General features: G+C 51.0%; 1 protein-coding gene across 1 annotated transcript; it reads left to right on the top strand.

Annotated features, from left to right (window-relative positions):
* Positions 1-909: 909 nt before the first annotated feature.
* Positions 910-9251, top strand: NODAL (nodal growth differentiation factor). The gene is made up of 3 exons (XM_006888976.1): positions 910-1105; positions 6530-7230; positions 9099-9251. The coding sequence occupies exons 1-3, from the start codon at positions 910-912 to the stop codon at positions 9249-9251; spliced, it is 1050 nt and encodes a 349-aa protein (XP_006889038.1).
* The last annotated feature ends 1301 nt before the right edge of the window (positions 9252-10552 follow it).

Here is a 10552-nt window from a genome sequence, read left to right on the forward strand (position 1 = left end):
ACTGAGACTGCAGACTATAAGCAACAACTTTTCTGAGCCCCTGGAGGGGATGGGTACCTGGGAGGGGATGGACCCAGCTCACACCTGGTCAGGGGTGAGTTATCCAGTAAGCAAAGTGAGAATGGGTTTTCTGGTGCTCATTGACTAATCTGGAGTGAACGATTTCACATCAGTACGGATTAGTAAAACAACCTGCTGGTTGGATAACCCAGCTCTGCACCTGGGGGCCAGGTTCGTCCCTCGTGTTAATGGTACTCCACTTCCCCTTTCCAGCTGGGCTGCGCTTTCAGATGGAGACCCCGCAGCAAAGAACTCACCACCGCAGCATGTTGTTAAACCCAATCCAGGGCCTTGCACTGGGGCTCACCTTCATCCCGCATCCTCCCAGGATTCAATCTTTCCTAAGGCTGACCCTCCAGGTCAGGGGTGCTCCAGAGGCCATGTGGACTGTGTAAGGGAGGGATTCACCAGGCATGCATGTCCTATACCCCATCTGCCCCTGATTAGAAAGCCAAAGAAAGAGAGAAAGGGCCCGGGGTCCCAGGCCAGGCCAAGACTGGGAAGCTACAATTTTGATTTAGCAGTTTGTCTGTGAAAATCCTGCTCTGTCTCTCTCATCCCTCAAACTGTGGAGTAGGGTGGCTGGGCGACAGCTCAGGTACACAGAGAAAGCAAATCAGGAGCCCCCCAAGACCTGATGCTTTCCCTAGCTTTGCAGACCTCCTCTCAGCTAGGGTCTGTTCTCACCCGCCTTCAGCAGGGGGTCTCTCTCCACACACCCCAGATTGGGGGTGGGTGGGGAGCATGTGATCTTAAAGCTTTCAGCGATGGGCAGGATAGGGGCGGGGCAGCCCGGGAGGCCTGGAATATAAGGGACCGAGACGCACGCAGTAGCCTGACCAGCCCACCATGAACGCCCACCGCCTCCTGTACGTCCTTCTGCACGCCTGGTGGGCTCTGCTCCGGGCAGATGCCGACAGGGTAGGCACCCTGCCGCTGCGGACCCTGGGGCAACCCTCATCTCCCTCCTCTCTCGCGTATATGCTAAGGCTCTACAGCGACCCGCTGCTCAAGGCTGACTTCGTGCGCAGCCTGCAGGCGCAAGGTAGGTAGCCAGCCGCCCTCCAAGTCGCAGCCGGGGGGACCCAGGTCTGCACCACGGGGCGCTCCAACCTGAGCTGGCGGGGCCGAGCTCGGTTAGGGGCTCCGCCGTCTAGGGGAACAGTTGCACTGTAGGGCGCTTCCAGGGTCTGGGTCTAGGGTGGGGGTGTTTCCCACTAGGTGGGGTGCCGGGGTAGTGGAGAGGATTCTGACGTCTTGGGGTCTCGATTTGGTCGCAGTCTTCCGAGGTGGGAGCCTGATGGCGTAGTTCTGACCTGCGACCTTGTTTCCTTCCCATCGTCTCAGTTTGTGCATCTGCAGGACAGGCACAATTAGCGCCTCCCCCGTCGAAGTGTTGAAAAGGTTAAATGTCGAAGTAAAATGCTTGAGCTAAACCGGATGTTTTAACACTTCTCAAAACTTTTCATCATCGGGTGGGAACCGACTCATAGCTGACCCTCCCTCGGGTTTTGGAAATCGCTGCAAATCGCAGCAGGAGATGGATCCTATTTATATAGCTGACGGATGGTGGATTCGAACCTCCAAGAGAGGCACGTCCTTTGGGTTAACAGCGCAGCTCCCTCCAGACTACGCCACCAGCACTATCAACAAATAACAGTGGCGCTCTGGTGGCCTAGTGGCAAGAAGCAGCGCTGCAATCTCGAAGGCTGGTGGTTCGAGGCCACTGGCAGCTATGCGGGAGAAGGATGGTCAATCTCCCGTGCGATTAAACTGCCTCTGAAAGCCCACCAATGGGTATTTTCTGACTGGATGGCACGCAACAATAATAGTTATTCCCACCCCCCGCCCCTGTTGTGTACCAAATCCGAATCGGATCCAACTGGTACAGGAGGAGTTTGCTCCTCCTCTCCAGCCGAGAATCTGGTGAATTCGAACAGTGTGCCTTAGGAATTGCAGGACAGCTTCTTGCCACTAGGCCACCAGAGCTCCCGTAACAGCAGTTATTCTATTATTATTATTATTATTCAATGAACATCTACAGAGATTTTGGAATTCCATTCATTCATTGTTGCACTTTTCCCCCCACCCCCAGTTCGCTTCTCTCCCTGAAAAGCAAAAGAAAAACTCCTTCATTGGTAGACAATCCCCTCCAACCCCGCACATCCCCACTCCCACCCCAAGTATACTCCACTCTGCAACCCTCATTCCAGACTCTTATGACAATCATAATGCCCTAAAATATATTAATTTTAAACTATTCTTTCCCTCATCGGCTTCAATGCAGTAAACATAATTTATCCAGTTTTTCTCAGTCTTACCCCCAGCAATTACTGTTAATGCAACCTTTTTGTCTTGAGTCTTTGTTTTGCGGGGCAAGGCTGAATGGGTCCCGGAGTCTGTCCGCAGGCCCTGGTAACATCCATGATCACGGATGGGTGCCCCGAAATCGAGAGCTGAGGCAACCATGGACCCCAAAGGTCCACGGAGGAGGGGCCCAGGTGTGGGATGGTCCCGGGGTGGGGCCCACTGAAGCGCGCGTGCGTCAGAGCAGGTGGTGGCCCGGCAGCGCATCCCGGGCCCTGGGCGCAGGTGGAAGCTCGGAAGGGGCTGCTTGTCCCTAGATCCCCGAGTCCTTGCGCAATCCACATCCCAGCGCTCCGGGGCGACCCCTGCCGGCCGCGCCCCCTGCCTCCGGGGGCCAGACGGCTCCCCGGGGACGCAGCTCCGGGCTGGGCGCAATCCACATCTGCTAATCTGATCGTGGTCAGGGGGCGGGGATTTCTACCACCCTGCCCGCCGCGCCTGGTGACCCCCTCCGCAAGGGTCATCTGGGGACCAGCCTAGGCCGGGGACTCAAGGGGGCGGAGCAGTGACAGAGTTGATGGTGAATTGGTGCTTTTTGGCCAGAAAATGGCCGAAAGTGGAAATGGGGCAAGCTGTGGAGGGAGCCCTCCTAGAAAATTCGGGATTTTCGGGTGGTTATTACAGACTGGGAGTCGGAAATAGTGGGTTCTAATGTCTCACACTCAACCTCGCAGTCCCATGGGTGTCCGTCGGGCCTGGTTTACTTTTCCAGCCTCCTCTGTGACCCCAGCTGAACTGCCTGAGGGGCGGCAGAGAAGGGGCGTCCTACACCTGCCCCTTCTCTGCTGAACTGACTTGTTACCTGCACCACCAAAGGGTGAAATGGGCTTTGGAGTGGATGGAGCAACACTGAGCCTTCCTCGCTGTCTGTCAGTCACTCTCCACCTGTTAATCTAACCTTCACCTTGAGCACCCAAATGGTGGTAACACTGAGGGGAATTTAAGTCTAGGAATACTTGGCACCTGGGAAGCTGTTAATGGCAATCCCTGTTATAATAATGTGAAGTAAGCACTCAGGCTCATACCCTCAGCCTTTCCCACGAAACCCCTCATCTTTCTCAGTCTCACTTCCTTAAGTGGAAGAGGTATCAGGTGAGGGAAGGGAACCCAAACATGTGAGCCTAAAAAGTCTTCCTTCCAACTGAGGTGAATCAAGGTGTACCTTAGAACCTGGGTGAATTTCAGTGTCTATAACTCTTTTCTCATACTCGCCCTCATCCAAGTAAAGTAGAGGCATTCTTAACTCATATCAGGCATTGTTGGTTCTCAAAACACTCTGGTGGCCTTGTGGTAAGGAGTTGTGCTGCAATCCCAAAGGCATGAGGTTCGAATCCCCTGCTACTCCATGGAAAAAAGGATAGGCAATCTCCTCCTGCACAATTCCCTGTCTCTTGAGAACCTGCTGGAGGGTCAGCTATGAGTTGGTTCCAACTCAAAGGCACAAAACAGCTCCTAACTTAGGTCCTTGGCTGGTGCAGATGGTTAATTAGAAGGTAGGTGATTCACCCTGACTTAGCAGAAAGGCTGAGTCTAATAGCGAGATAACCCTCTGGAGCTCAGTTCTACTGGGTGAGTAACAACAACAGGGTCAAGATTCAAATCAACCGCAGCAGGTTTCACTCCTGAAATAAACTCAAGCCAGATCTAGGGAAACTCAGTGTTGCAGCCCGGGGAGCTCTTAGCTAGGGAGCAGGAGTCACACGGTGCCCCCCACACACACTCACCCCCACCCCTCCATGTAAACTGCAAGAGGATGTCAGCCCCCCACCCAAGTCTGCCACTGCCCGCTCGGCACGTCTAACTTTCGGAGCTGGGCAATAATAAGGCAACGTCAGTGACAGCCAGGTTTTATTGAACTTTGGGTTGTTAGCAAAGCACTTATACACGCCTCCTTTATCTCAGTTAATGTCAGGCAGTGTTGGTTCAGGGGTAGAATTCTCACCTATGGGGGCTCAGTTTCACACCTGTGACCCTCACGCCTAGTTATGGAGCTCAACAAATTCCAACAGTTTCCAGATTAAGACACCAGGGCCCGGCAGTATTTGGTTCCACTGTGCATGGGGGTCACCTAGAGTAAGAGCCGTTAGCAAGGGCTCAGTTAATCCTCATAACACACCTGGGAGGTAGTTCCTAGGACCCAGCTACAGGAATACTGAGGCTCAGAGAAGAAAAGTACTCAGATCACCTGGAAGAGACAAAACCAAAGCTTGTAACCATCACCATTAGAATTCCAAAGCCCATGATCTGAAGTACCTGCTTCAAAAAGGCCATTTGTAGGTACTTGAGATAAAATGGTTTTCAAATCACTGCCCCCAGGCCTCCTAGGGCATGTGGTTACATGCCCAGCACCTCATGACCTACCTCATCCCACCCCCTTCATCGCTCTGCTCCTCCTCCTCCTCCAGGTGGTACTCCCAGGGGATCAAGCCACCTCCTGTCCCCACACCTCTGGGAAGGGTTGCTAGTCGGGGGCTGTTATTCGCCCTGAACTTGCTAATGAGGAGGAAAGTGGAAATTAAGTGAAGAGGAGCAGCAAGCTTGGGCTGGGAGGAGCTGAGGGGTGGAGGGAGGATGCTGGCTGACTTAATTGCAATTTATAGGGCAAGTGGGATTTCCCAGTGAAATTAGCCTAACAGCTGATCCAAGGTGCTTTGTAAGACAAAAGAAGGGGAAATGCTTTGTGTTCTCCCCAAGTGCAACTAAAACATCACTACTTGTAGGATCTGTCCATAAAAGGATCCCTTTTATTTCTAAAGAAAACTCCCTGGCCTCTGTCTAAGGAATGGATAACAGCTCAACCATTGAGAACTCTGCAGAGCTAGGGGGTCTGTCACACCCAGGGTTGCTGTGGGTCAGAATCCGCTTGATGGAAAAAATCCTTCAAACCTCTTTTTGCATTAAAAGTTGGTTGGTTGGTTGGTTGGTTGGTGGTGTTTTTGTTTTTTTTTTCTCTCATTCATATGCATTGTATTTCACACATTCCTTCATTCACATTGTATTTCATAAATACGTTCCCATACATTGTTCTTATAAAATGAATCATCATTGCCCACTATGACCCTATCTTTTCAGATCCCCACTGGATCTTTCCTAATTCCTTCACCCCTTCCCTCTGCCCACCAAACCTCTTTATTTCCTTCAGCCCTCAGTGTAACATAGAAATGGGTAGGATCTAACTGTTCCCGTTGGCAAAGAAGAGAACACTAGGCTTGGAATCTGTTTAAATATCACTTTTCTGTGACCTGAAACATCCATAAATATGTGCTGTTCCCAAACGTTGGACCAAATTAGTCCAGGACGAAATAAAACGGAATGTGCTTCCCACCCCTTTTCATCAGGTTTGAGTTTGGCCATCTTGGATGAGAAGAACAGAGGTGGGCCAGGGTTTGCATGATCCCTGGATGTTTGCCCAAGAAAAGTTAAGGGTGGGTGGTGTGTGTGTGTGAGAGAGAGAGAGAGACAGAGACTGACTTGGGCAGGAGGCGGTGGGCATAATGTAACACACAGGCGATGACCACTGTGCAAAGTCTTGCCTACAATGTCTTTGAAACCAAAGATTTTCGGGACATTGAAGTTTCTGCCTTCTTCACTGGAAACTGGCATTAGAGAGGGTGTGATTGTGTTTGATCCTGCATATCCTGAGAGCCCAAGCCTGTCGGTGAAATCAGCTTCCATGCATCTGGGGAACTCAGCCACCTTTTCTGATGAGCAAGCAGCATGGAGGAGATGACTTACTCCACAGTTTAGGTCAGATGGCTCACGGGGTGGTGGTGGTGCTGGCCTCAGACTGTAGGCATGAGAGGGAGAGTACAGAGAGTGAGAGGGGGCTCACCAAATGTTTGCTGGTTTCTGTCAGCAGTGTCAGGAGGAGGAGTGGCAGAGTGACTTAGAGTTTGGGCCTTGGAATTAGGCAAATCCCGGTTTGACTCTGGGATCTTCCAAGGATGACTCAGGGCAAGCAGTTTCACCTCTCTGAGTCCATGTCTTTAGCTTCAGATTGGACTGGGCAGCGTTATCAAGGTGTAAATTTGGCCTAAGGGCTTGAACATGACTTGTGATTTTGATCTTCACCTTGTTTCTTTCCTTGTTTCCTCCCGCCCAGATGTGGAGATGGAGGGGCAGAACTGGACCTTTGCTTTTGACTTTTCCTTCCTGAGCCAAGAAGAGGACCTGGAATGGGCCGAGCTCCGGCTGCAGCTGGCCAGCCCCCTGGACCTTCTCTTCAAGGCTCCTGTCTCCATCAAGATTTTCCACCAGCCAAAGCTGGACACAGAGCAGGACCCAGCTGACTGCCAGGAGCGTCTTCAAATGGACCTGTTCACTGTCACTCCCACCCAGGTCACCTTCTCCTCGGGCAGCATGGTCCTGGAGGTTACCAGGCCACTTGCCAAGTGGCTGAAGCACCCTAGGGAGCTGCAGGAGTGGCTGTCCTCAGAGGCCAGAGAGTGTCATCACCGGCCCCCCAAGCCACCGGTCACTGGCGTGCTGCTTATGCTCTACTCTAACCTATCCAAGGAGCAGAGGAGGCAGCGAGGTGGCTCCACGCTGCTGTGGGAGGCTGAGAGCTCCTGGCGGGCCCAGGAGGGACAGCTGGCCCGGGAGAGGGGCAGGCGGTACCGTCGACATCACCAGGCCGACAAGAACAAAATGTGCCAGAAGGTCAAGTTCCTGGTGGACTTCAACCAGATTGGATGGGGCTCCTGGATCATCTACCCCAAGCAGTACAATGCCTACCGCTGTGAGGGCGAGTGTCCCATCCCTGTTGGGGAGGAGTATTTCCCAACCAACCACGCATACATGCAGGTATGAGGCCAGGGCCAGAGGGAAAGGATGGCAGTAAGGTGTGGGGGGTGGAGACAAGATGAAGGCATTCTGCTAAATAAGGGGGAACATGACCCTTGCTATCTAATTGCTGCATTCATGCATTCATAGTTAAATGGGAATCTACACATGCCACACCTGGGCCGAGGACCAATCATAATAGTCTCTAGTCCTGTCCCTGTATGGAGCCTTGAAAGCATTGCTTCCTTCAGCCTTTGTCCTTTGGTAAAATGAAGGGGCTGAACTAGAAGGTCTCAGTTCCTCCTTGGCCCTGACATGCTAGAACAGGAAGTTCAGAATCTAGGATTTGATGGAAGTAACTGTTAACTATTGATGTTGTTAGATGCCATTGGGTCCACTATAACACAAGTGACCTTATGAACAGTGAATCTGAACCCTTCCCTATCCTGTGCCAACCTGACTATCTCTGACATACCAAATCCACATGTTAGTGTCACTGTGTCAATCTATCTTGTTGAGGGTCTTCCTATCTTGCTGACTCTCCAACTTTTCCAAGCATGATGTCCTTTTCCAAGGACCGGCCCCTCCTAACAACAATGGTGGCTTTTCTGAGCCTCAGTTTCTCCATCTGCCAAATGGAGACGGCCGTTGCCTCTTCACAGGGTTGCTGTAGGATTGAAAGAGGTGATAGGCATAAAGCATGTGCGGTTGTTGCTGGGTAATAGACACGTTTGTAATTATCATTACTAGGAAAACATTCAAACTCATTGCCTTTGAGTCCAGGGCAGCAGTGGGTTTTGAAGGAAACGGAACCACTGGTGAATTCTGATTGCCTTTTTGGTTAGCAGCATGGTTCTCCATGGACCAGGTCACCAGAGCTCCTGGTCATCACTAGGATTTCAAGAGATCCCACCAAGCTACTTAGGAGTCTCTTCAAACGGTGGCCATGTTTATGATGTCTGAAACAGGCCTTGGCCACTCATCTCACAGAGGACAAGGCCAGAGGCTGCAACCAGTGTTGTTGACCACCGTGTGGTCTTGGAGGTGGTGGAGGGAGAGGAATAGGAGGGTAGGGGAGTTAGGAAAAAGGGAGAGACAGACAAGAGCTTATTGTGGGGATACTGATGTTTTAAGTGATTTTGAGCTACCCTTAAAGATGATATGGGACCAAATGCTTTTCTCTTGGTCTGAATCCTGGGGTAAGCCATCTTTTGGATATGCAGTGCATTCTAACACCAAGCCTCAGGCTTGGCTTAGAGACCCTGAGGGACACGGCCGTGTGAGCTGAGCTCCTGCCAAGGCTGCACAGGTGGGGCCTCAGGCCTCAGAGGCTCTGTCCTGAGCAGTGGGCCCTCCTGAGCTTCCATTCCCCTCACCAGCCCACCTACGGCGTGCTTAGAAAAACAACCCATAGAGACTCAGCTAGTCCCAATGCTAGCTCTGACAGTGACCTAGAGTCATGGCTGGCCATGGGGACAACTCACCTACCTCAGTTCTCAAATGCACAAGGGGCTTTTATCTGTTGACTTCATTTGCCTTTCTTTGCATCGTAAAGCAAATCCAATTTTTTCCCCCATAATTCCTTCCTTGGCTTCATATTTATGGAGCTAAAAGGGAGTTTCTGGGATTTTTTTTTTTTTAAATAGTTATCATTCTAGACTGGAGACTATATAAAGTTGGCTCCATTCAGACAAATGGAACTTTAAAACGGACTTTGGAAAGATGTCCCAAAAAGTAGCTAAAGTTATTTTAGAGTTGATGTAAGTTGGTGTACTGATTACTTCATGAACAGTGACAGGGGGGTGGTGTGGTTTTTTTTTTTAGAAACTGATGTTGGCCCTCAGTAACTCTTTCCCATTGGCATTGACATCGTCTCCTTCCCTCTACAGAGTCTGCTGAAATATTACCAGCCCCACAGAGTCCCCTCCCTGTGCTGTGCCCCCGTGAAGACCAAGCCATTGAGCATGCTCTATGTGGAAAACGGTCGCGTTCTTCTGGATCATCACAAAGACATGATAGTGGAAGAATGCGGGTGCCTTTGAGAGGACGTGGAGGGGACGCTGGAGATGCTTATAATCCTGGAATTGGAAAGCTGCTGGAAGCCATGATCCCCATCTGATCCACTGAGGGAAAAAACTGGGGGACACTGTTGCTCTGTCCACCAGAACTGAAGAGGAAGGGCTGCCCACTCAGCAAATGGAGGGCTTTGTGGAGCAAGCCCACAGAGCCTTCCTCCTAGCTCTCTTCACTGGAGTCGGGCTGCTGCTGGGAAGAGGCAGGAGGAAGCTGGCGAAGGGGCTGCTGGGCTTTCTCTTTACTGAAGCTAGTGACAAGTGAAGGTCCTCGTGCAAGAACTCTATGGATTTTTCTTTTTTTTGAACTTTGGGTTGCATGTAAAATTTGGGGCACATGTGAATTTTTTTTAAGGTGAGATAGCTTTTAATATATTAAGGTAACACTCCTCCTCAACCCTATCCCCTCCAAAATGATTAAGTATCACTTTTAGCCAAGTCTGTCTGCTCTCGTTGGCCCAGGCTGGGCTGGGGAGCCCCTCCATCTTTCTGGCTGTCCAGTAGCAGTCTGCCTGCCTTGTCCAGAGGCTCCCTGGCCTGAGTCTCTCTGCTATTGAGTTGTACAATGAAGCCATTGTAGGCTACTGTGAAAGCCAGCTGGTGCCTTTGAAGGGACAGAAGAGCTCAGAATGAATGGGTCATGTTGGACTACAGAAGCTGGAACCCTTTCAGTATTTGAGTCAGTCTTCTTGGGTTGACAACCCAATCTATTAAAGTAGGTAATAATTTACTTCAGTCTCTCAGTGTGTACTGCTAATGAGGCCTCAAGCTTGCTGATTAGCAGACGGGAAAGGTCCTGCACTGGGGGCGGGAAAAGAGCTGGTGATGGTTGAAGCTCATCCACTGAGAACCATGACCTCAGGGGAGTGACCTCAGCCTCTTCCTATAAAATGAAATAGATCCTAATGTGTTCCTGTGAATGCCACCTGCAAGACTCTGAAGAGCCACGAGATTTAAGCCACACTGTCCCCTGGGCCTATCCCCATCTACTATTAAAGCTTAGAAAGCTTGCCTCAGGGATGTCCCTTTTACTTAATCATCAGACATTTCTGGGTGGTACAATGTGTTTGTCTACTAACTAGGAGGTTGGCAGTTCAAATCCACCCAGAGGCTCTTCTGACGAAAGGCTTGCAAATCTGCTTCCAAAAGTTACAACCATTAAAACCCTACAGCCCAGTTTCTGCTGACACACGAGGGCACCATAAAGCAGAGTGAACACCAGCTGGCTTAGGTGTAGTATCAACCTTCCTTCCTGTCTCAAGTTCCAGGTT

This window comes from Elephantulus edwardii, unplaced genomic scaffold, assembly GCF_000299155.1.
Source record: "Elephantulus edwardii isolate Elephantulus edwardi_28Jun2011 unplaced genomic scaffold, EleEdw1.0 scaffold00074, whole genome shotgun sequence".
Taxonomy (NCBI): Eukaryota; Metazoa; Chordata; class Mammalia; order Macroscelidea; family Macroscelididae; genus Elephantulus; species Elephantulus edwardii.

Excerpts from the sequence above, each read along its gene's own strand:
- NODAL (XM_006888976.1), top strand. The coding sequence starts at position 910 with ATGAACGCCCACCGCCTCCTGTACGTCCTTCTGCACGCCTGGTGGGCT. Across the intron at positions 1,106-6,529 it reads GCGCAGCCTGCAGGCGCAAG|ATGTGGAGATGGAGGGGCAG; the intron begins GTAGGTAGCCAG and ends CCTCCCGCCCAG. Across the intron at positions 7,231-9,098 it reads CCAACCACGCATACATGCAG|AGTCTGCTGAAATATTACCA; the intron begins GTATGAGGCCAG and ends TTCCCTCTACAG.